The 27047-nt window shown below is 35.4% G+C and overlaps 1 protein-coding gene across 11 annotated transcripts in view; it reads left to right on the forward strand.

The window, feature by feature from the left end:
• Window positions 1–27047, forward strand: part of LAMA2 (laminin subunit alpha 2) — a 376777-nt gene that overhangs the window by 136401 nt on the left and 213329 nt on the right. For all 11 annotated transcript variants that reach the window (XM_084516212.1, XM_084516216.1, XM_084516217.1 and 8 more), the window contains exons 5-12: window positions 4325–4504; window positions 6792–6881; window positions 9162–9279; window positions 10941–11119; window positions 12477–12576; window positions 19742–19902; window positions 23602–23742; window positions 25140–25313. In XM_084516212.1, the coding sequence (XP_084372338.1) occupies window positions 4325–4504; window positions 6792–6881; window positions 9162–9279; window positions 10941–11119; window positions 12477–12576; window positions 19742–19902; window positions 23602–23742; window positions 25140–25313 (1143 nt within the window). The remainder of the gene's footprint in view (window positions 1–4324; window positions 4505–6791; window positions 6882–9161; window positions 9280–10940; window positions 11120–12476; window positions 12577–19741; window positions 19903–23601; window positions 23743–25139; window positions 25314–27047) is intronic.

Genomic DNA, 27047 nt, shown 5'->3' on the forward strand with positions numbered 1-27047 from the left:
TTTTACAAAATGAGAGTATGGCTTTTGTTATGGTAACTTTTAGATGTTTTGGAAGGGAATGTGCAATTTTCCCAAAGATCCAATTTGTTGGAATTTAATCTTGGAAGATTTCCTGGTTGGGGAAGAAATTTCTTGGGTTTAAATCTATGTTGCTTTTATTTAGAATTCAAAGCAGTTATTACCTCGATGTTCGAATTAGTAAATAAAAGCTGTTCATAAAATCTGAGCAAAATTTGAGATTGTTCCTCCATGGGGACTTGGATTAGCCAAATTAGCAGCCCAGTGGGTAGATTAAAGTATTAATACTTTCCTGGTATACTCTGTCTGTAGAATTCCTGTGTGCAGTACATGTACATTTAGGGCAGGACATCTCTGCCGTAGTTGCCTGTATGAAAATGAGACTAGTCTCTTCAGGACTCAGAGCTATATTATGATGAGCCTGAATGACATAACGATAGACAGTTATCGAGGACTTTGTTCACTGGAATATTTTTCAGATCTAATTCAAAAACATTTTGAGAATAAGGGACATGTCATTTTCTTGACTGCAAACTTGCTATTGTGCAAACAGCATCTTACAAATAGGTGCAGGATTGTTCTGGGAGGTAAGGAGAGAAAGTAAGCTCTTGAAAATCTAAGTGATGTCTCATGGTGAAACAGCCATACCCTTAAAAAAATAAAAAAGTTATTTAAAATTTAGACCGTTTCTGATTAATGACAGATGTTTCCAAAATACTCTTGGTTTCTTCCTGCCTCTCTTTTCAGGGAGTAGGAACAACTTAGCTGGACACTCTTAGTTGATTCTAAGTGTTTCTAGGGAGAAATTAGTGATTTCATCACAGATGTTGAGAGTAGGAGAGACAGTAATTAATTTTGCCTGTGTAAACATTTCCCTTTGGATTAATTTTGGTAAAACTATCCAGTTTTAATTTCCTAATCTCAGTGTTATTTTGGTGTATACTTTTGAACATGTGCCACATTTCATGCAGGACATAGCTGCGTTTCAGAAATTATGACAAATTATTTGTTGTTTTAAGATGAAATTGTGAAACATTTAAGCACAAGCTTGAAAGACAATATAAATGAAAGGTTTTTTTCTTTGTTAGTTTCACCATGCCGAATAGATTGATCCATGGCACCTTGTAAAAAGGGGGTGTCTGTTTCTTGTCCAGGTACAAGAAAGACAGGGATGTCCTGGAAAGAGTCCAGCGGAGGGCCACAAAGATGATAAGGGGCCTGGAGCATCTTCCCTATGAAGAAAGGCTGAGAGACCTGGGTCTGTTCAGCCTGGAGAAGAGAAGACTGAGAGGGGATCTCTTCAATGTATATAAATATCTGAGGGGTGGGGGACAGAAGGATGTAGCCAACCCCTTCTCAGAGGTTTGTGGGGATAGGACAAGGGGCAATGGCTGCAAGTTAGAGCACAGGAAGTTCCACACTGACATACGAAAGAACTTCTTCACGGTGAGGGTGACGGAGCATTGGAACAGGCTGCCTAGGGAGGTTGTGGAGTCTCCTTCTCTGGAGTTATTCAAGGCCTGTCTGGACACCTACCTGCGCAGCCTGCTTTGAGGAACCTGCTTTGGCAGAGGGGTTGGACCCGATGATCTTTCGAGGTCCCTTCCAACCCCTACAGTTCTGTGATTCTATTTTGAAAAATAAGCTTCTTTTTTTTTTCTTCTTTTTTTTTTTTTTTTCCCAATAAGTAAATATTTTAATTCTGTAAAACTATTACTCCAAGATTTTTTCCCCAACAGTGCCTTAAGACTAAATTAGTTCTCTCTCTCTCTCTCTTTTAAAAATATAAATCAAAATATGTGACTGCTATTTGTCAACTGTGTCATTTGGGGTCAAGCTGTGTCTGTGATTCATATTCTTAATTCTCTCTTGGTACTTAGAACATTACATGGGTTTTTACTTGCATATTTCTCCCTCACCCCAACACAAATTTTCTCTCTATTTTGACAAGATAGGCAGACTGCCATGCTGCTTAAAGCCATGATGCTGTTGCCATTACAGGGTGAGAAACGGAATATTTTCAGCACTACTTTGGGTATACCTCTTCTTTCTCTTAGAAGATATATAATAGAAGATATTTCTAGATATTTCTAGGCTAGAAATATCAAAGTCCAGTCTTTAGTATTCTACTGTTTTACACCATAGCCCAGATTTGTATCAAACAAACCGTAAGAAAGAAATTTGTTGGATCCTGTTTAAGGAAGGGAGTGATGATATAGAAAAAAAAAATGGGAGAGAGGGGAAGATTTCCCTGCCCACAGATTAATGTTATGCAGAGAAGTTTTAGGCATCTGTTCATACTAAATTCTGGTTCTTTAGGAAAGATCTAATAATTTCCACTGGCCCTCTTGCCACAATCTCCATGCTTCTTTTGAAGTTTACTTTCCACACGTTTACCTCTCTCTCTTCACTGGTGACCTGAGCAGTTGGCTGTCTTGCTCACCATGTGCTTTTGTCCAACTTGTAGCCAGACGTTTCTCATTCAGGAGCTCCTCCTTAATTCATGTTAGGGTTTTAGTATAATATTTGTTTGTACCCTGTCTTTTTGATAGTGTTTTATTCTGTTTGTCTCCTTTAATTTAATTACTTGTAGTCAGGAGCGAAATCGAGTCAGAGCTTGAAGTGAGAGTGCTGTTAGGATCTCAGGAGGAGGCAGCAATATCACTTCTTCCTGGAGATAATCTGGCAGAAGCCTAGAGGTGCTGATTCATATTCAGGCAGGATGTGACTGATAGTCGCTCCTGGCAACGTGGCTCAGAATGATTTTGTGTACCTGTGGATACAATGGAACAGGATGCTGAAAGTGATGAGGTTTAGTGTTACCCTGTTGGTAGTGAAAATAAGTGAGTTAATAGTATCACATAGCCAGTGCAAGACCACAGCTGTTCAATAAGCCTTCTATCCAGTCCTGCAAAAAAAAAAAAAACAGGAAAGGAAGAGCTACTGCTTTGCAGTGAGCAGTAGATTTGCTGTTTCTCTCCTCAGTGTGAGGTAGCCACTGCTGAGTGAGTGCCAGCTGGCATTCTGAATGCAGCTGTTTGCTTAAAACAGTGGCAATGTGATCATGTTCAATGATAGAAAATGGCTGGGTAGCCTGACCTTTCACTCGGAGCACTGAGGTGAGGTGCACAACATATCCATCACAAATAATAAAAAATTCTCTTATTCATTCTAATGTTCTGCATATTTGGCTCAACATCAGAACATCTTTCAGTGTGCTGGCCTATAATAAAAATGCCCCAATTAAAATTTAACACTTCAAAATACAGGAAAATTAAAGGTTTCTTTCTTCCCTCCCCCTAGGTGCTCATTAACAATATTTGCTATACCTGACATTTTTCTTCTCATAGGCCTTTTCCAAGAATGTTTCTGTAGCAGCCCATCTGTTTTATTTTGTTGATTAACAGGTAGTGTGTGTTATTCCATGGTCAGTTAGAAAGGGTTCATCTTGGCTGGAGGGGAAGAAGATTGCCTGATTTTGTTGCCTTGCCCTGGGTGCTGTGACCAGAGTCACAGGGCACACTTATCCAAATTTCTAATGTTTACAATAGGACAGGCAAAGAAAGGGGGGACAATCTTTACTGAAACCATGGTGTAAGCAGAGATTGGTAGGATCTTTGGAAAAACAAATATTGAACAGAATTTTCAGAGATGATAAAGGCTTTTCTTAGGGACTAGGTGACAACTGTTGCAACCCAGAAAATTACTTCAATTTCCTGAGAACAAGATTCAAAGGAAATGATAAACTGTAAATGGGAAAGGGGAGATGCTAATAAATGATTATTTTATCTCATACAGCTGTTGTTGTTTTCAATATTTCAAAAGTTACCCTGTCTTTAGAAAACACCTAGTTCTAGTCTTTTGATAACAACTTCTCTAAGATGTGCAAACTGATCCCTGTTGAATTCTGAGTCCCATTCCAAATATCCATTCCTTTAACTCCAAATGTTTGAGCCCTTCAGTTGCTCAATACCTGAAAATATTTATTTCAGGCTAGAAGAGGAGGAATGATTTGCCAGCAGCATGGACACTATAGTAGGGCTTTGTTGTTTTGTGCGTTTTTTTTTGTTTGTTTGTTTGTTTGTTTTTTTTAACTTTCTTTTCTGTAGTTGATGACTTTCCTTTGCTCAAAAGGGATCAGTGGGTAGTTGGAAAACTTTTTGTAGGGAGATCTGCATTATAAAGGATGAAGGTATTTTACATTTTCAAATGCATTCACACAGTGGCTTTATTGATATCTGTTGACATAATCATGTCAGCATCACTGTAATCTAATTCCATATTGCTTTAATAATTCTGTCTTCAGATTCATACTTCTCTAATCAATGGACGGCCTAGTGCTGATGATCCTTCACGTGCTTTGCTGGAGTTCACTTCTGCTCGTTTTATTCGCCTGAGATTTCAGAGGATACGGACACTAAATGCTGATTTAATGATGTTTGCACACAAAGATCCCAATGAAATTGATCCCATTGTTACAAGGAGGGTAAGTTCTGGCAAGACAGTAGAAATGCATGTGTAGAAATGGATGTGTAGTTCACTTAGAAATGCTGTACTTAACTATGCTTGGCATAGGAAATCTTGGAAGATGATGAGTAGCTGTTTGTCATCTGTCAAAGTTGTGCTCATAAGTAGCGGATTCCCTTCTCTTCACAACATTTTGTTATCTTCTCTATAGCAGAAGTCACAGTTTTACATTTTCTACTTAATGGTGTTATTAACATAAAGAACATGTTTATTAACATAAGCTCCTTTTAGTATAACTATTCTGATCTGGGTAATTGGCAAATGACTTCTCTTAGATAATGTCCTCTTGCCTCCTCTGCTGTTCAATCCTTTGCTGCCTTTAACATTCCTTGAACACTTTCTTTGAGTGTTATTTCTAGTAATGGTACAAAAAAGTAAATAGTAAAGTCGCAGTAGTGCCTGAATACAACACTTTTTGCAATGTTATATGGCTGTTGATAACAGTAAAATTTTAGATCCTATTTTAGCTTAAAAGATTAGATGCAGCACTCAAACTTACACTGTACCCATCTTCTTCACTTTTACTTATGCATGCACAATCCTGACCTCTGTTTTTCCACAATCCATACTTTCTTCCTATGCCATACGTCTGTCTTCCTGCTGCTCAAAAGCTGCATGTTATTGTTTTTGTTTGTTTGTTTGTTTTTGTTGTTGTTTTCTTCTCATTTAAGAATGCTCTGAGGCATTCTTAAAAGCTGTTGTACAGGATGCATACCTTTCCACATTTTTCCTTTCTGCTCACTTTTTTTTTGTCTGTTAATCTTATTTTTCTTTTGGGGAATTGAATGTCACTACAGTAAGTCCTCATATACAGGAGGATTACTGCTATTCTCAGCTTTAATTATTTATCAACATATTTAACATATTTAAGATATTTAATTTATCAACAGTGGATAGCTGTAAAGAAGAAAATTTGCTTCTTCTGTTCCACTTTTCTAGTTTTCATTCCTTCCTCCAAATACATAGGGTACTGGCTATTTCTGAAAGTTTGGAATTTGGCATTCTGTTTTGTACTGTAAGCCTAGAAATGCTTCCAGTTGAGAGCAGTTATTGCACACCTCACTAATCATGGAAATCAATGTTTACGTGAGAGTACACGTTTAATAATCTGATTCTAAGTGAGCAGAATCACAAAAATGGAATATTTAAGATTCCAGTTCACATATTAAATATCACCATATACTCATTAAAAGCTAGTGCAGAATGATCCATAGATTTCTCAAACCAAGAAAGAAAAATAGCTTCTTTATGGCAAGTCTTTTAGAACATGAAGCCTTTTAGAGACATTTTCAAAGGAACAAGGATCAATTGAAACTTGCCATCCTTTCCTGGCTTTTCCTATAGAATACAGTAGACAAGCCACTATTCCAAAAAATAGGAAACAAAAGGTAGCCATAAATGATATCTTTTCTATATAGTTAAATGTGAATCATGAGTTATGTGAGTTTCTGCTTTGTTTGATATATTTGTTAATGATCTGAAAAAGTGGCTGAACGGAGGAAAGCAAAATTTGAAAATGGCATATGTTTGTTTTGACTAGCAAATTGTTAAGACGTTATTGGACCATCACCAAAACAGATGAAAGTGGACAAGTTGGCATACAAGATTCACTTTACAAAGATGTGATAATATATGATTATAAATGCCTTTCTGTTCTCCTTCCTGGTTAGAGGTATTAATCCCCACCAAAGAAAATTAGAAATAGTCATCTGTAAGAGCAATAGGTCAAATGTTATTTAAATTTTAGTAAAGAAAAATCATTGTTAGTCATTCAGAAGGCCAGCAATGAAAAACAGTTTTTTTTACAGAGAATTCTCAAATATTACTCAGCTAAGGTAAACAAAGGTGTTCTTGTCTGAGCTTTTATTCTCGTCTTTCTCTTCTCACCATCGTCATGCCTCCTCCTTTTCATGTCTTCTGAAGGGAGATAATTCTACGGCATTTGACTTTTCATTATCCAGCGTGCATATAGTCTTTTTCTCTGCTTATATTTGGTGTGTGCTGTGTATAAATTGACATGGCTCTTGTGACTTCAAACAAATGGAACTGTGCCAATTTATTTCATTAACTAAGTCTGAATCTGTTGATCAAGACATAGCTTGGATTACACTCTATGCTATATTTGTGATAGATCAAAAAAGAAATAGAAGAGGACCTGACAGTTTTGTCAACAGAAATGAATTCTGTACTTTGGCACCTGCATTTTATAATCCACTTAGCAAATCAATTTCTGTTTTGTCTTACAGTATTACTATTCTATAAAAGATATCTCGGTTGGTGGCATGTGCATATGTTCAGGCCATGCAAAGGCTTGTCCACTTGATCCAGTGACCAATGTATGTATTTTTCTTTTCTTTCTTTCTTTCTTTTTTTTTTTTTTCTTTTTTTTTTTTTCTTTAATGTGCCTTATTCACGAGGTAGAACATGAAAAAAATTCTTGATATTTCTCAGAGTTCTGATAATTTCTGTCTCTCTTTCACCTACAAGAACAGCAGTACTAGGATGTAATAGTGCTGGCAACAAGAATAAGCATTCATGCAATGTCAGGAGAGGCTTTCTCTGAAATGAAAAAAATAGGTTTCAGATAATTCAGACCATATTCAAAGTTTCCTAGGAAAAAACAGAAATTTGGGTAATGTTATGTAGCTGTGTAGGTGAGCACTAAGAGTCAGTTTTTATTATTCTTTTTTTGGTATTAATAAAGGTGTTTCCTAAATAGCCATCAAGTATTTAATCAATACTTGCAAACAAATGATGGCTCTAGAATGGTGCATTTACTATGCGTGAAATATTAATTGAGTGATCAATCAAGCTAGTCTAGAAAATCATGAACCATTTATAATTTATTCCAAACAAGTAGCTTTCTTTTTACACCATTAATAAACTCATAGCCAATATAATTGAAATACAGAAATATAATTTGTTATTGATGGTACAAATCTATACATATGAATGCACACATCATCTCTAATACAGAATTTGTAATCTACAATTATTACTGATGTGCCATACTGTGGGATCTCTTCTTATGCTAGTCACTCAAGTAGAAGCTTTGTATTATAGAACAAAAAAAAAAAATATTTTTTGATTGATGACATTAAGCAATTGCATAGGAACTGATTTAAAAAAATGAAAGAAATCTTACAAAGAATACATTTACAGTTCTAAGCAATTTCTGTGGATCCTTGTAAAAATTTTACAAATTCCTTGCTTTAATCCTTCCAATCCTTTTCTGTGATGATTTACATAGCAAGTGATGTACTGTTGTTTCAGATAGTCTTAGTTATCAAACATCAGCATTGTTTCATTACCATGTGTTAGAACTGGGCCTACCTCAGAAAATAAATGCTATGAGATGAAGGTAGACTTCAGTTCATGTAGTTTGGCTACTAGATACAAACACATTTGGACAAGTGCGGTGTTTTGTTTTGCAGGTGACAAATATTTATTGTCTAATCAGTATGAAAAATATAGTAAGTGAAACAACTGAAGCCTTAAGAGATTTGGGGTATTTGGTTTAGCTCTCCAGGAATACTGTTTAGACTGAGCCATACTAAAACAGGGGGGCTTTGGCTTGTAAAACATTGTGACTTTAATTGTTATCACAATTAATTTTTCCTCTACCAGTGAAGAGAATAAACTTGCATGAATTTACTGCCTTGCTGTTCTGAAGCACTCCTTAACTTCACCTTGTTTTGCAAAATCCGTGTTTTGTGTGGTAAGCCATAGAAATCTCTCTAGGTTAGCTGGCTGCATTGACCTTGAGTGGGCTCACAAGGACCACAGAGAATCCCCTCTAGTGAAAGACTACTGGGAAGGCAATTTGTGTTCTTAATTTCCCCAACCTACGGTTTCTTTCTTTCCCGTGCTTCTTCTGTGGCTCAGAGAGTTTATGTGTGCCTACAGCAATATTTTCATGCTGGGACTAAGGCAATCTTCTGAGGAACCCAAGTGCCACTGAAAGGGTGGTGGTCCTGCTCTCATATCCTGTTAGTTTAAAAACAACTCCTGCTGCCCTACAACTACAATTTAGTTGTGCAGTTAGAAGGTTACAAGATGAGTTGACTCCTCCAGTAAAAAAATAAAGGTAAAAGAAAAGATGACTATTTTTATGGGATCAGCCAACAGAATTGATTTCACCCTGCAGCTGCAGATTGCTGCATCTCAGGGAAGGGCAGCAATTGGCTCACCCCTTCTAGCATAAGCTAGCTATCGGGTCAGTTTTCCTGTAATGTGAAGCTGTATCTGAGAGCTACTAGCACTTTGGCTTATTTGCTGTGTTGGTGAACTTTCATTCTTCCCTACTCCCTGCTTCAGTCGGTTGGAAATAGATTCTCTTATGTTCTTGGATTCTCCCAAGATTCTGTAGCCGAATTCTTTTGCGCCATGGCTGCTTTCTTAAAATGGAACTATTAAGGTTAAACACACACTTCTGCCTCTCGATAGGTAGATAAAGGATACATAAATGAGTAAAAGTGAGTAAACAAAGGAATTACAGAGTATAGTCATTCTTAATGCTAATGTTTTCATAATTTGAATTGGAATGCAGATTATGTACACGGGCAGAGTCTTCAAATCATCACGTTTTGTAAATATTTGTTTTTCTTTTAAATTAGAAATCCATCTGCCAGTGTGAGCACAACACGTGTGGAGAGACATGTGATCGGTGTTGTCCGGGTTTCAATCAGAAACCTTGGCATGCTGGGACTTTCCTGGTTAAGCATGAATGTGAACGTAAGTTGAAAGCAGGACAGAACAAGATTACTGTAGCTGCTGGAGAAAACTGAAATTGAGTCCTAAATGATTTTGCAAATTTATTTTTTATTTTTTTACCACATTTGCTTATGAATCAGTTCTTGTTTTCTTATTTAGGCTGGCTGACTCAAAAAAGTCAATAGAAAACTTACGTGTAGAATTGTACTTTTATTGAACTCAGAATATTTCAGTGTAACATGCTGTTTTTGGTGTAGTATGCTTAAAAAAGTTTGTTTTGACTTCCTTTTTTAATGGTTATATTTATGTTGCTTTTGTTTTGATAAAATAATAGGACTGAATTCTGATATAAGTATATTTTTTTTTACATTTTTGTTCATTATATTAAACTTTAACAACATGATTTTTTATGTGTAACCGGGCACTTTTACATAGTTTAATGTGCAGCCTAAATGAAAAAAAATATTTTACATGATCAAAATGGGATTTGAGTTTCTTATATTCTTAGTGAAAAACAAACAAACAAAAAACATAAAAACCAGATGTATCCAGTTTTCCAGCATGCAATGAAAACATATCTTGAAATATCACCATCCCCACAGGGTGGGAATTTCTTTTTCAGATTTACTGTAGTAAGGATAGCTATAATTGAATGTTAACACCTTACTTCCAAAGGTCATATATCACTTATATTTTCAAACATAAGGGCTTCATTATATGTAAGTGTTTATTCTTTTCTGCAGCTATATTTTTACCAGGAGTGGTTAAAAATTAATTAAAAACAAAAAAGATATCCCCATATTAAAAGTAATAAGTACATATTTGTGTCCTGAAAAGTCTGTTTGCAGAGGTCTTTGTTTCTGTGGAGACTGTCTGCACTGGAATGCACTCTGGAATCAAACTAGAGTCTATTTATTTTCATGTTTAATTTTTAAGGGACATTTATTATGCCCTGTTAAACCCTTAGTGAATTGTTGTACTTTCATGGTGCAAATAGTTCCACAGGATCTGGTTCAAGTGTCAGGTGAATGACTCCCTACAATGCTGATGAGTTGAATTTCTCTTTATATGGAAATTAAAAATTGAATTTTCACAGCAACAGATTATAAGTTTAACATGTGGCTCTAGAGTCTAAGAGCTCAGATCTGAACTTCTCAAATAGTTTTAAGACTGGGAATCTCTTTTGTTCTGACCCAGTTCTTATATGCGTATGTGAAAAACAAATGCTTTTAGGATATCTTTTAGCTTTCAAGGAAATTATTTTAATTTAATGCACAATTCTGTTATTTTTCTTACGATTCCTCTTGTGTTTTAAATTTCCTGTTTCATAAACCATATGTGTGTGCTACCAAAAGGTTTCGTGATTATCAATTTACTCAGAAGAAAATAAAACAGAGAAGAAAAAAAAAAAAAAAAAAAAAAAAAAAAAACTATTTAGACTATACGTGTCCACTTCCATACTATCTGAGACAAAATATCGAGAAAAAAAATCAATCTACAGAACTCCAGGCTGCATTTGTTACTAGACTTTTTGTAGCTGAAGTAGGGAATTAATGTTTGAATGTGTTACCTGTTCTATTGTACATGCTACAAATGACAAAATGTTGATTCTGTGAAAGACTGTTTTTAATATATTAGTAACAGCCATAAAATCTTTGCTAATACAGTTCTTTCTCTTTTAGCATGCAACTGTCATGGGAAGACTGAGGAATGTTACTATGATCAGAATGTGGCAGACAAAAATCAGAGTTTGAATGTTCATGGAGAATACATTGGGGGTGGAGTGTGTGTTAATTGTACAAGGCACACTGATGGCATAAACTGTGAAACCTGTGTTGACGGTTACTTCAGACCTAAAGGGGTAAATGCACGTTCTGTTGTCACTTCACTGTAATTCTTTGTGTTCAAGCCATCACATCAGCTTGGAGAGTTAAGTTATTAAAAAGAGATGACATAGTTTGTACTGCCATTAGGTTAACTTCTAATTCTGACAGTGAAGTAGTTCCTATTCACAGCTGGAAATCTGTAAAGTTAATGTTCACAGAAATATGAAACTGAATTGTGTTGATATGAAGGAATGTACTTGAGGTCAGGGCCTCCAGCTAATATTTCAGTTGAAATTAAAGGAGGATGTGGTCTTGTAAACAGAAGTTTTCCCTCAGTAATGAATTCCAAGATGTATTATCAATGATCAAAGAAATATTGTGATATTTGATATTGGAGAAAGAGGGTCTATAAATTTTATTTGTTAAATGTAATAAATAACCACTGAAATTCTATAGTGTCTCATGAATGCCTTTCATTTTTAGTGCAATGTATATATATATATTTATTATTTTTTTTATTTCAGCATATAAGGTTGTATTTTCATCTAAAATGAAGCTGTCAGAAGATGCACATTACATTAAGTTGTACTGACAATATGGGCTGTGCCTGTGCTTTAAATAGCTACACTATTAGTATGTGCTTAAATTCCTGATACTTGTCTGTATAGTTTCAGTTGAGTAAATCATGGCCTTTAGTCTGATTGCTTTTCACTCCTCAAACACAGAAAGCATCAGCAAATCACAATAATTACATTCTTCCTGATACACTGGTTTTTTTTAGCCTTAGAGCTTGTAGAAAAGGAGTGATGATCTCTTCAGCAACAGGGAACTTACTTGAATTTTTCATCTGAATCAGGTTACCATCCAGCTAGCAGGGATTATATCTCTATGTTTGTAAAATATATGTAGAGTATATAGATATACGTAGTTTATGCAGGATTCTAGTTTATATCCCCAGTTTTGTATTAGACATTTTTGTCTGAGATAACCTTTTCAAGAATGAAAGGAAATTGTTCCATTGTCTATTGTTCACTTTTCTTCACTTTTCCTTTTTGTTTAGTTACTAACTAAATTCAGTTAGTTGTTTGAAGGATGTTGACCAGAAAAACTGAACTGTTTGCCAATGTTACTTTAGGTAGTGACAGTTTAAAATCTACTTGATTACAATTATTGCTTTCAATGATACAAGAGTCCATTATTATCAATTTACCTGTTCACTTGTTTTAGTTGAAAACCCAATTGTATCAAAATTACTTACATGTTTCTAACAGAAATCTAAAATGGAACAGTAACATCTAGACTGCATGAGCTGAGTTAGGCAACCATCCCATTTTTGTTATAGTACAAACTCTAAAGGTAAGACTTTGTTTAGTAATATCTCTGTTTTTATAGGTATTGCCAGATAGCCCAGATCCATGCCAGCCCTGTTCCTGTGATCCAAATGGGTCTTTACATGAAAACTGTGTCAAAGATGAGAAACATGCAGAAGGAGGTAAGATCCCCAAAAGATAATGACATAAAACCGGTCATAATAAAAATATAAATCAGCAGTGGTCAAAGAAAAGCTGAATTTTATTTGTCTTTCCCTGTGCTATCTCTTAAAGAAAAAATAAAAAATCACAGGAGATATTTTTTAAGTTTACTCATGCAAAAAAAAAAATAATTTTATATTCCCAAATTTTCTGAGGCTTCCTTTATATTCATGGCTTGTAAACATGAGTACATTTGAGAGAGTTTTCTCCATGGAATATTAGAGAATTTTGGCTTTAAAGAGCTTTATTCTTTTACAGTAGAGATTAAAGCTAGTACAATCATAATCTCTTCATCTCTTTTCTTTGCCATACATATTTGCATTTGAAACCTAGAAAAAATCTGCTTGAAAGGTGTCATATTTATGTGCCATCTTATTTATGTAGGATTACAAGCTCTTAACCATAGCCCTGAAAAAAGCTATCTGCAAATAGATTATAAATTTATTTCTTGTGCTTTGGAAACGATTGTAGTACGGTTCTGGTCCTTTTGCTGACCAGCCTCTGAAAATATTGTAGGAAGACAACAAAACTGAAGGTCAGTTCTTAAGAGGTGTTTTTACTGGGCTAATTATATTAATATCTGTTGATGAGATATCGTAGCAATCTTTTTCCTGAAATAGAGATCAATGAAAACTATACTATAACAACCACATACTGAATATATCAGTTCATAGAACTAAAGTTTCTAGATACAATGATGCTGCCTGATTACTGTCACAGTGGTATATTGTGCAAGGGTGACCATGACAAGCTGCCAGTTGCCTGCCTAGCTGCTCTCTTACTCCCCCTCCTCAACAGGATGGGGTCAAAAATAAGATGAAAAATCTCATGTGTCAAGAAAAGACAGGAAGATCGCTTACCAATTACGGTCACAGACTTGACTTGAGGAAAAACAGTTTTATTTGTTGTCAATTTAAGTAGGTTTGAGTAGTGAGGAACAAAGATAATAAAAATAATAATAATAATAATAATAAAAAAAAAAAACAGCTCCATGCCCCAGGCTCACCCACACTCCTTTATTCCCAACTCCTCTGCCTCATTTTAGTGAGTCTTCAGTAAAGTCTTCCCCAAGGTGCCCACCAATGGCTGCTGGGCCCAGCCATGCACAGCAGTGGGGCTGTTGGAGTGGGCTGGGATTGGCTGTGTCTGGCATGGGACAGCCCCAGCCCTACCTCACAGAGGCCCTGCAGCCTCCTCACTGCCAAAGCCTTGTAGTCTGCACCCCATACATTTTGTCACACAGATGGATAGGAAAGACCATGGAAGCAGATTAGAGATGCATCCCAAAGGTAGAAAAACACAGCAAGACCGTGTGATGTCTCTATCAAACCTGTGGGAGAGAGTGGAGAGTTTACAGATGGCAGGCTTCACAAAATAAAGCAAACTCTTATACTGTTAAATAGGACAACTTTTATTCAAACATTTTCCACTACAGACATTCAGTGCTTTTGTAAAATACTGAGACTACAATTTTGAAATGGAAGAAGGATTAATTCAAAGAAATTCAGTGTCCCACCTGTGTGTTTAACAAGTCTGTCTGGTCTCTGGGTTCCTTTCTGTTACCGTTACAGCCTTTCCTTTCACACCTTCAGTCCTAACCACTGTAAGGGTCATTCTGCAGGGGCCTGACAGCTGAAAAACAGTTAATAGACAGGCATTCAGCCTGTCATTTAATAAGGAAGCAAAAAGATAATGATGCTTTTCCATCTTGTTTAGTTGTCAGTAACAGTGTCATTAGGAGCTTTCATAATGTCTTATTCTGGCCTCTGAGTAATGAACAGATCTAAACCCCCTCATATTTGCTTTGCACATCTGCTTATACTTTCTAAATCTGACTGGCTTGATGATGGGTGGTACTTCCAAATTCCAAGCAAGATCCATGCAGATGTATTACATTCAACACACCTTACACAGAATTTTGTGGTACTGTGCTTTAACTCCTTGTTCCATGTATCTCTGTCTGCCTTTTCTATCCTCTGGTCTTGTTGCTGGCAAATTCCTCTCTTGCCTCTTCCTTTTCCTAGATGTCTCTAGGAAGGGAATCAAGCTCCTGCTTGGACCCCTTCTTTCCTTTCTAGCTATTTCACTATTGTTTCCACCCATTTAATCTAAAGATAGTTTACTGTGTCTTTCTAATAAATCAAGGAATGTTTCATTATTATTATTATTATTATTATTATTATTATTATTATTATTATTATTATTAATTTATTTATTTTTCACAAAACTAAAACTCATCTTTTTTCTGTCCTGGCTGTAACAAAGTTCTCCTGATCTTCCTGACACTCCATTCGTCTAAAATTGGTTAGAGGCCTGTTGCTTTTAAGCACATTAGAGTGTTCTCTAATACTAACAAATTTATGTGCAATACCCTGATAAAATTCTTTTTACTCTGTATACTCCTCACCCTCAGCCACAGTTGGGTTTGAAGCACCAGGGAACCTTTATAAAAGAAAGGCTGGAAAGAATAATCTGTCTGAGGAAATCTATTTATTCACCTATGAACCAGAATGAATACACACTGGGCTGGTTGAAATAGATCTCAGAGTTTGCTGGCTGGTTGTTTAAGGAGAAATTGTTTGCTTGGTGTAAGATGGGAATATATTTCTTAGAAGTTTGGTAAGCAACCCAGTCTGGAACATTAAAATGCCTAAACTAAAATGGAAATATGGTAATCATCAGGGATATAAAGTCGCTGTGAACAATTCTCAATGAAAGTAAAGATAAAAGCTGTACATTCTCTATGTGTTTCAATACTGTAGGTACGTAACAATTAAAATGGAGCTTTGTAACAAGTATCATACATAGATGAAGTGCAATGGGAGGATTTAAAAGGCTCCATCAGGCTTGGGTAGATAAGAAAAGGGCATAAAGGAATCACTTTATAATTGACTAAGCATTGTTTCTGGAGAAAAAGAAATATTTCTGTATTTTAAACATCTATAATTTCCATTTTGATTAGCTTAATATAACTTTGTCCTCATATATTTTACCAATCATTCTATAATGAAAGATTATTATTCTAAATTGTATCGTATATTTTTGGTTTTGAGTCCCAAAGAATGCTTTTCAAATGTTCTTTCATAGCAACCTTATACGGTATTCTCATGAGTAATGTGGAAAAATGTTAGAAACAGTAAGTCAATGGTATGTTTACAAATTATGGTATTGATAAAATAAACTGATAAAAACATTGCCAGGTTTTGTAACTGACGGGCAAGAATGCACTGAATTTTAAAACAAACTTGTCCACCCATGTTCAGTCCGTCATAATAATAGGTAAATTTGACCACTGCTGACACTGTGATCACTTGCAGTTGTCCATTCAGAAGTGAAGATGGAGTCCATACATTCTGAACTACTCTTGACTCCAGTAATTAGGCTTTCTCAGTAAATCAATACTCGTTTTAAAATGTAGTGGCTGTATTTTAACAAATAGCTATTTTAATTGTCTTTTAAGTACTCGTAAGATCTGTGAAGTTTGGAAACTTGCAGATTTTCATAATTTAGATGCTATCATGTACTGAAGTTTTTCCCTGCTACCTCTTTATGTATAATATAATCCCAATGACTGGTCTTTATTTTTGCTGAAAAACTTTCTCAGACATTGTATGATAAATAAGGTTCAGACATTTTGATCTTTATTCAGCTTCCATAGTGCTTTGCTTAGCAAGCAGTCCCACTGACTTCCGTGAGATTATTTTTGGGGTATGTACACTGTTGAACAGGACTGAGAATGCCAAGGCCAGACTTTGGATTGCAAGTTTTTTCAAGGATCTGATGCGTGCTTTTGCATGAATTTATTTTTGTGTAGACTCGTAGGCTGTGAGGAAACTGATTGATAAAGCTTGTATTTTCAAGATGACTCATCCTCTAGGATGAACTTTTAAAGCCTGTGTACACTCAAAGATAGGACAGAAAATGATAATATTCAGGTAGAAAACAGAGAAGAACAGCTTCAACAAATAAACCCCTATTCAAACAAGGCCTACGAAGAAATAGACCTAAAGCATAAGATGTACTTCTACTGAAATGTTAGTTCTTTAAAACAACATCCACAAAAGACCTGAAACACCTGCCCTAAATCAGAATGTAATTACCCTGTTGACATAATGAGCACTACAGAGGCTTGGTAAAAGGTAAACAGGGAGACACTGACAGGAATTTGCATGCTATGTAGAAATGAGAGCCTAGGTCCTGCCAGCATGATAGTGTTGTAAATTAAAGAGGACACTGAGCCAAATAAGAAATATGGACTTACCATGTCACATAAGAGCTGAAAGAATATATGATTGCTAGAAGTCTCCACAGTTTCCTCTCTCTCTGGTGTGGCACGTGAAGTCTCTTAACAGATGAATGTCAACTATGGTACATACTGCATAAGAAAGGGGGCTGGTGACAGCGGAGTTTCCAATCCTGGTCTCTTTTCCCGAGTTGCAGAGAAAGAAAAGAGAAGAAAGGAAGGTTCTTGATGGGATACTGAAAAAAAGTGGCTAGCTGAGAGGGTCACTTGGAAATTTGGAAAGCAGCTGGGCCATAGGCATCAAAACCTATGGAGCACATGGTTTAGTGATAGTAAGTAACAGACTTCATGTACTGAAGCTTCATATGTAATTAGGATAGATCAAGAAGGTGACAGTTAATATGATGTGCTACAGAAGATCAAAGAGGTGACAGTGTTAGAGAAGACAGACTGAATTTTATCACTGTACAGATTAACAAATAATATAATATTAAACTCCTATAGGTGACTGCTTCTTCAAAAATCTAGTTAGAGAAACTGTAAAAAGGGAAGCAACTCTGTATTTATGCATGAGTTTTAAAACTTGTTTCTTGAAGAGCCTTCAAATTCTACATCCTTGTAGGAGTGAAAAGGCCTCCCTAAAGAACAAATTAATTAAAACAAGGAATCTTTTAAAAATAAAATCAAAAAGAAAAATCCAAAGATTCTTAGCCTTAGCCTGGCAAGCCTGCCTATTAGACACTCAGAGAAGATGCATTCTTCTAATTCTAAATGATGCAAGCAACATAACTAAACTAGAAAAAAAAATCAATTTAAATGCTGAAAAGAATCTCCCTGAAAAAAAAATAAAATTATAATTATCCAACAGGGGATAATAGTAAAGGACATAAATTGTGACAAATTCTGTAAGGTCATGCACTTAGTCACATGTTAAAATATTAGGAATACTTTGCTAAATGCTTAAATGTTGCTAAGAAAAACTTCAGATAAATCAGAATCTAAAAGACTGCTAGACACTGAAATTCAGTAATAGTTAAATATGATTAAGGTATAATCAATTATAATTGGAGATCTCAAGAAAGAAAAGGACATAGACGAATTCTTTGCATCAGTGAATAGAAGAGCTCAGGGAACTTCCCACTTGAGTATCTTTGTTCATGGGTACAAGTTGGAATAAATGTCTCAGAAGTGTCAGTGTCAGAGCAAACTGATAAATGAATAATAATAAAAATTCATCAGGCATATATTATATTTATCCATGGCTTTGGGGCAGAATCAAAAATGAAGTTGCTGAAGCATTATATAATATAATTTATATTATATAATTTATAGTACTTTCTAAAACCTAAGCTAATATTATATAAATATGAACTGTTTATCAAGTTACTAAAAGAATGGTGGAGGGTTCCAGGAAACTAAAATTCAGAGGTCTGATTTCTGTATCAAACAAATCAGTAGAACTAAAATAAAGGATTTATATGATTAACAACCTGTAGCTAAAATGGGCTAAACTCCAGAGCAGTTTTGTTGTTGTTGTTGTTGTTGTTGTTGTTTTTTTTTTTTTTGTAGAAGACAGTGTGCCTTATTACTCTGTTTGAAGGAGTCAATGAATATGGGACCTAAATCTATTTTGATTAATATTGGATTTTGATGTTCAAAAAGTTTTGACAAAGACCTTCACCAAAGACTGTGAAAGAAGGTGTAATAGAATGAGGAAGAAAGGTTCTGTCATGGATGAGTACTTGGTTAAGAAAATAAATGGACCATTTTCACAGTGATGATCAATATGAAGTGCTGAGAATATTCATATTTAACCTGGAAAAGGGACAAGTAGGAAGGTGACAAAGTTTGCAAGTACAAAATCTTTTAGCACAGAAAAATGAAAGAACTGCAAAATGTTCAGAAAGATCTCGAGATAGTCAGTGGATGGGCAATAAAATAACTGATAAAATTTTGTAGAAATTAAATGAAAAGCAGAACAGAGAAAAAAAATAGTTCTACTTATACATTGATTTTAGTGATTTCTGAATTAGGCATTAGCAGTTGCAAAACAGCTCTTAACAATTACCTTGGACTGTGCCCTGAATGTATCATCTCAGTGCTGACTTAGCAGTAGCAGGAGATCAACAAAGCCTTAGGAAACATAACTAATAGTTTAAAAACAACACTGAAAAAATTACCATGATTTATAAGTCCACACTATTCCCTGCCTTTTCCTTAAATAATTTATTAGAACTGGAAATGGTGCAGGGAAGGACAATAGGGATTTTCATCTATACAAAGCAGTTTCTTTGTAAAGAGATATTATATAGGCTTATCAGTTTTTGGCATATGAATTAAAATTGTCATGTAGGATATGCTAAAGATACATTGAAATCACAGATTCCATGGAGAAAGTGAGTAGGGAATGGTTACTTGCTGTTTTCTATGATATGACATTTAAAGGGCAATAAATACAGATTTAGCATACATCAGTGTTTTATTTCACACTACACATGGCTAAATGCACAAGTAACTGATAGAGAGTTTTATGGATTCTGGAAGTAAAAGCATGTTCAAAGTCAATTAGGCAATTTAATAGAAGTTTTTCCAGGGATTGTTAGATGCAAGGGTTTAGGGATAAGTTTCAGCTTAAAAGACCTCTAATATTCAGATTTCTGAAAGCTCAGAATTCAAATAACCATGCACTTTTTCTGTTCTTATTTGCGTTATTCTGGCTGCTCTCAGACAGGATAATGAGTTAAGTAAATGTATGGTTGACCCACTGTCAACACCTTTATGTTACACCTACGGAAGATGTTGCTTTGAGCACTCTAACACATATATTTGATAACAATAATGATAAATTAAATGTGTCTCATGCATTTTCCCTCTTCCCATAGATATGTTGCCTGGTTTCTGTCACTGCAAGATTGGCTTTGCAGGAGAACACTGCGATAGATGTGCCTTGGGTTATGTAGGATATCCTGACTGCCAGCCCTGCAACTGCTCGCTGAAAGGCAGTATGAATGTTGACCCTTGTGTAGGTCTCTGCATCTGTAAGGTACGGACGTTTAATTCTTCTGATCCATAAGAAGATATTAATGATATTGAAAGATTGCAGTCACTGGTGTTCTATCATACAGTGGTGTTCCACTATCCTACCTAGCTATGTTAAAGTCTGTGGCAGTCGCTTCTCATAGAACACTTGTTCTTGGTCCTGTGAACTCTTAGATTGTCCTGTGTACTCTTAGTACTCTGTAATTAAAATAGGTATCTAGTAGCATGCTGCCTGTCATATAAGTCTGCAAGAAAGGGATACTTAAGAAACTTGTGAATTGTTTGTTTTCAATTCCCGCTCCTCACTACTCAGAAATGGTATGTTTAAAGTATTGTGGGCTCTAAAGATAATCTGTAATATGACCTCAAAAAATAAAATCCATTGAACTGATGGTGTATTAAGACTTCAAAAAAGTTGCATTTTAAGGGTTGTCATTAGGGATCTAATCCTCTCTTCTTGCTAAATTCCATACTGAGGGCATTCTTTCTTGCCTTGGGACGGTTGCTTAGAAATCTCCAGAATATTTACTGTTTTTTGTTGTTGTTTGTTTGTTTGTTTGTTTGTTTGTTTTAACCAATGAATTTCTTAATTTATGGGAAGAAGGTTTAGGAGTGGTTTTCTCTGTGTGCCTTTACTCACCTCCGGCAAATAATATATTGATATTATATCCAAAGAAAACACTTCTAAAAACACATGCATCTACTTCTCACAAAATACTGTAATACAAGTGTTAGAAATGGTGGTCTGTAAGTCATTGTTTAGTAAGTCAGCATGCATATGCCCAAAGGACAATTTACTGTGCAGTAGGTCAGTTTTTGTGTGTCATACTTGTGGGAGTTTCCTTCCAGCTTTTAAGGAACAGAATTAGACAGAAATGTGAATTTAAAAATACTTACATTATGTCCCTAAGTACAAAAATGTGCAAGAAATACTTCACTCCTTCAGCTCATGCTGCATATACTCATTAAGCTCTGGTGTGACAGCTGAATAGCACTGAAATCTAATCAGAGAATTAACCTTACCCTCACTTCATGTAACAGTCACATGCTTTCTGTCAAAAATAAAATCTAGCCATATCAGAGTTCTAATTTCTTAGCTATCAAGTCTATAAGATCAGGGTTTATTATATTCTGGCTTGAAAGAGTGGTGAAGATGTCATATGCTAAATACAAGATAACTACTGCTGAATGGTTCTTACTATTATGACATTATTTCTGTAATACCAAACAAACAGAGAATAGAGGTACTGTTCCTATCCCAAGGAGTCCATGCTTCTGGTGACCTCCTTTCTGGTCATCCTTTGCCTCCTTTCCACTCCTCTAACTGCTTTTTAAGTGCATATGGGGGAAAAATGATACCCATTGCAGATAGCTGAGATACTGATACATACAAACTTATTTTCACTAGCAATCTTCAAATTCAAATCAAAGCAGATTATGATCAAAGGGACCCTGAAATCACCAGATTAGCTATGCTCCATAAGAAGAATAAAGTGGGATGTCTGGACAAGTTAAGAACAGGTCTGAGGAAAAATGCTTGCCTTTTAATCACATCTTTCAATTTCAATGAGCTCTGAAATTTACTAAAGATAGTTTTCTTGTTAAGGAAATTGACTGCTGAAAAAGTTCTTAGGATGAGCACCAAAATGTTACCAAGTGGTCATGAGCCTGTTATCTTTGCCACATTAGCCAGAGGAAACTGAAGTCTAAAAAGGTGAGGCACAGGTAGTAATCCCTGTTTTACACTGATTGAGGCAGAAAGCTTCCTGAAGATATATGGTCAAAGTCTCATTTCTGTTAATTTAAAACTGGACTGAACAAAGTATTAAGAAACACATTAGTCTATAGAAAGATTGCTTCTTTGGCTGAAGGGTAGGTTAGATCTCTTTTCCAACTTTGAGTTTTATGTGTCTATTATTCAGCAAACTTGCTATTTACTCAGAAGAATTATACAGGTTTTACTCACTGAAAAGCTGTCCTACTCTGCTTATGACTGCAGAGTAGGACAGATTTTCATTTAAACAAAAACTTTTGCTTTGCAGCTCTCTCTCTTCTTTTTATTTATTTATTTATTTATTTATTTATTTATTTATTTATTTATTTATTTTCACCTTCCCAATGTGTACACACCAAGCACTTCAGCAAGGTCTGAAACTTGTAGGACCAGAGTTCTTGATTGTTGTTTCTAGAATTGTGTAAGAGCATTTGTATTCCTGCAAGCTCCCAGATGTTATCCCACAGTTACTTTTCACATGAATAGCTGGGTGATTTTATCATACCTATGACATTGCTTAACCCTAAGATTGTTGGTGAAAATGTAAAAAATACCATCATTGAAATTAATGAGGTGTCAAAGGTAAAAGTTACTGATGGCCTTGAGTAGTATTAAAAAGATTTTGTGTTTGTTCAACAGACTGTATATGACATTATTGAAAGGAAGAATAGAAACAACACAGTCATAGAGATAGAACAAAGATATTTTGTTATATGTGTTTTTAATGTATCAGTAGTGATGAAAACCTATTTATATTTTTGTTTGATCTCCTTCTTTGTCTTTACCCTTTCCCCATTATTTCCCCATTATTCTTAATGCATCTTTCTCCCCATGGCTTTGCCTTATCTCCTCCATGTTTGCTACATCTTAGCCAGAAGGTCATCAAATGGCTTTTGATGAACTTATTTCTGAGCAGTATATTTCAAGCAAGCTTAGACTACACAGTGTGGGCAGGATTTTCATAATGTTTTCATTCTCTGTTGACTTGGAGCCCATAGTTTTGTCCTGTGTGCATACTATATATAATATTTTCAGGATTAGATAAACTGTATACAACACTTTTGAAAAGGAAAGAATTATCTGGCCTTTCTTGGGAAAAAAAAATAATATATATATATATAATATATATATAGGGAGAGAGAATATATTATTAATTATTAATATATAGAATAAATATATAGAGAGAGAATTTCTAAGCACATGCCATAGCATGAACGTTTTGCAGCATACTTCTAACGAGCTTTATCTTTGTGTATAGGACAAACTGATTAATTGGTCAAGAAAGCAGGACTTTCTTCATGTTACAAGCTTTCTAATAAAAACATAATTACTAAATGCTAAGTTTAGAATATTTCATGTACGTTAAGTGCCGGCTTTCCACATAGAAGAGTTTGCAGATCTGGCTGTTTGGCTGGCAAACATATGTGGTTATGGAAAGAGAAAATGCAGCCCTTTTCCAGGATTTATCCTGGATTCAGCTCTAAGCAATAGACCACTGAAAAATGGATATGTTGAATGACTCCTGCAACTAATACTGTGTATCTGTAGTTTGTGTCAATTGTGAACGTTGATTTTATCAGCCATATGTACAAACTAAGGTTAACATGTGTCCCGTACTTCCTTCCCTTTTCACTCCCTTAAGCATACAAGAGTTAAACTTTATTATTCCCTGAAATCAAGTGCATGTATTCATACAGAAGAAGAATTAAAAATCTTATGGTGTCCAAATTCTGTGTTCTGTTATTTATGTGCAGGTGTAGTAACTCATTTTATAAAGGATATAGTTCTAATATTTACAAATAAGAACAGTGCTTCCTATAAATGTCTTTTTAGTCCTGCATCAGAGCAAAAGAGAGTATAAAGCTGGTTATCTCAGGTTCTCATGTGTGACAACTAAAGTAAGTAATATATTCCAACGTGCATTTTCAGGAACATGTTGAAGGAGAAAACTGCGATCGTTGCAAACCAGGTTTCTTCAATCTGCAGCAAAATAATCCCAAAGGCTGTGAGGAATGTTTCTGCTCTGGGAAAACAAGTGTCTGCACAGACTCTCACTTCACCTACAGAAGTGTAAGAAAAATCCTACCATATCAGTATATGCCATTGGTTTTGTGTTTTTGTATATTCTCACTGTCCATTGTTAACAAAGTGCATCTTACTATAAAATCATGTGTGGTTTTTTTTTTGTTTGTTTGTTTGTTCTGTGCCCCATACATCTTTTCATTTATTGAAAAGAAAAGGCTTATAAATTATATTTGCTTAATTGTGAAAACATTCTGGAAGAAGTGTAGTTGAATAATGAAAATTACAAAAGAAGTTATAAATGTCACAAATGAAGCCATGTGCATAAACACAGTCCAGGCACATGCAAACATAATCACTACTTAGTTAAATGCAATATATAATAGAGCAACCACTTTTGCAGGTCATTATTAGATTTCTAGACTTGAAATAATTAAGAATTTTGAAGCGTTAGATGTACAACAAACAGTTTACATAAAGAGAAGGGATGCCTTACTGGGGGCATTTTGAGTGAATTTCTTTTGCATACTGCATCCCTAGGAAAATATGTGGAAGTAAGAAGAACCTACTGTTCTTATTGGTACTGTAGAAAAATGTCTCTAGCATGCAAATATACTTATATTAGTTCTCAAAGCTTAGACACTGAATCTACTATAATGGATGTATGCTACATATTCATGTCTGTAGATCTAGTTTGGGAAATATGTTCCAGGTCTGGTAGCTCCTGGTCTCAGCAGTACTGTATGCTGGAAATCTGAGTAAAATCATGTGCCTGGTGTGCTCATTTACATGTTAGCATCTGGAAAAAATTCCAGCCCACAGCTGAGCTATTTTATTGTTCTGGTTGTATCCAGGCTCCGGAAACCATTCTTGTATGAACAGTATGCACCTCTCTGCTGATTCAAAAACTCAAGTTCTGGGGCTTTCAGCTTTGTTTTGACTTTCTAAAAAAAGTGTATATTTAAAATTGAAAGTTGTTAGGCTTTATAATAAATATATATATATATTATGAATTAAGTAGTCTATTACAATCAGAAAATGTGCATCCATTTGTCAGCTCATCTTCTATACTCTCTGTGACTGATATTATTTATTGTAAACTTGTACAATATTCAGAGGAATTATATCAGTTATGCAAAAGATTGTAAGATAGAATTTCCTCCTCTCTCTGTATGATGCAAAACTGTGAAAGCAAATACTTGCATACAATACATACTTCAGACAAACTGCTCAGGAGTTATAACTCCCAATTGCAAACAATAAGGTAATTTTTTATTGTTATTACCCTTATATTTCCTTGGCTTTTGAACTGCTATTAATCATATAAATTACAGTCAATTTTTTTAAAATGGAAGAATGAGAGGTTTTGACTATTGAAATGACTGATGTCTTGATTCTGACTGTAAAATGTGTTTTGTTTTGTTTTTTATTTTCTGTCATCATAGATAGAAGACATGAATGGTTGGTATCTAGCTGGCTTACCGGGTCTCATCAGAGTTACTCCCAAACAAAAGAATAGTGGCGGACGTCAGCAGCTCAGCATCAGCAATGTGGCTGCACGTAAAGTACTGCCACAGACATATTATTGGAGTGCACCCAGTTCTTATTTGGGCAACAAAGTAAGTGCAGATGGTGCTTGCCTAAATGTTAATTTGATTTACTGAGAGAGAAAAGAAGTAAGGCTTTGGAGGGAGGTGGAATTGATGGAAGATTAAGTTGGATAGCTATTTGACCAGCAGAAGTGCAAGTAGAAAGGAATGAGGCATGTGGAGCGTCCTTGTGAGGCAAAAAATATATGCAGAGAAAATTATCTAAGTATCTTTGACCTTGAGCCTTTTTTTGGCTTCTGCTGTCACGTATTAGAGTAGTCTGTACAGTTTGCAGCATTATTTTTTGAATGAATTAGCTGGTGTGCAGTTCAGCTTGTCCTGTTCTCTTCCCACCTTGTCCTCAGCTTTGAAAACCCATTCCCTCATCTGCTTTTCATAGATGCAAGTTGTGTATCAGATGTTGTGGGGGTGTGTTACAAAACTTTAATGTTTGGCAAGAAGCTTGTGTGGGGAGCTGTCTGCCCTAGTACTTGGAAAATGCTGTTGTGAGCTCTGTGCCAGTTCTAATGCATATAATTATCCAAATCTACACGTGTGGATGTGTGCACATACACACATATTCATGCCTTGCAGATTTAAGGCAAATATTTGCTTTCTAAAATCTTGGGTGCCTTTGTGGTCTGATGTCTGGGCTTTTCACCATTATGACCTCTCTCTCTGTCTCTCTCTCTGTCTCTCTCTCTCTCTCTCTCCCCCTCCCCCCCCCACCCACCTCTCTCTCTCTCTCTGTCTCCCCCTCTCTCCCCCTCTCTCCCTCTCTCTCTCTTTTTTTTCTCTTTTTTTTTTTTTTTTTTTGCCAAAGTGTAAAACTGAGGACTGAATGAGTCCGAAACATTAAGACAAACAGCTTTCCATTTTCCATAATCCCAATTATGATAAAATGTTATCTGAAATGCTAACCCTAACACACGAGCGTATTTTCCACTGTAGTCTCTTAGAGCTAGTCAACTTCTTATTTATTTATTTTCTTCCTGCTGGCTGAAAATCAACATGACAGAAGGTAAGTGAGCATGTGGAAACTAAATAGCATTATTCCAAAGAATTGGGCATCCTGTTCATGGCTATAAATTGTTAAAGATAGTCAAGCTCATTTAGTTGGACAAGGGAGAGTTTTTTATACAGTTTTCCATACCTGGTGAACTTACCCTGTGATATGAATTGATACTTTTACATACAGAATTTCATCCTGCTTCTTTTCAGAGAGCAAAATAATAATAAGAATGTGCACAAATCATTTGAATGTGGAAGATATTTTTTCTGTGTAATTTGGAGGTCCTTTGTGGTTACTGTCAGACATCTCTGTATGAATGAAACAATTTGCCTTAATAACTGAGCTATATAAATTTTTGATACTACAGTAATACTGAAAGCACTCACAAATTACCACAGTACATCTTAACTGTCATGTTGCATCATGTAAATTATAGTCATAAAGACACGCTTAGCCCATATGATTTATGCTATGGGGATGGAATATTGCGAGTCCTTATTTGTAAACTCAATAAAATATTTCTCTGAACAGATGAAACCAAATAAAACCAAACATCTGAAACTGGATAAAAACACCCTTTCCTCAGACTGATTGCTAGCTGTGTGGTAGTATAATAATTGGTATCTCCGAGCAGGCAACTGTCGTTAGGAATTTTTTTTGTCTTAGGAAAAGTAGAGAATGATTTAGGAAATCATATATCAAGTTGTAAACTTCTATTGTAATACATAAGCCTTGTGTCACAGAAAACTGTT

This window comes from Aythya ferina, assembly GCF_964211825.1.
Source record: "Aythya ferina genome assembly, chromosome: 3".
Taxonomy (NCBI): domain Eukaryota; kingdom Metazoa; phylum Chordata; class Aves; order Anseriformes; family Anatidae; genus Aythya; species Aythya ferina.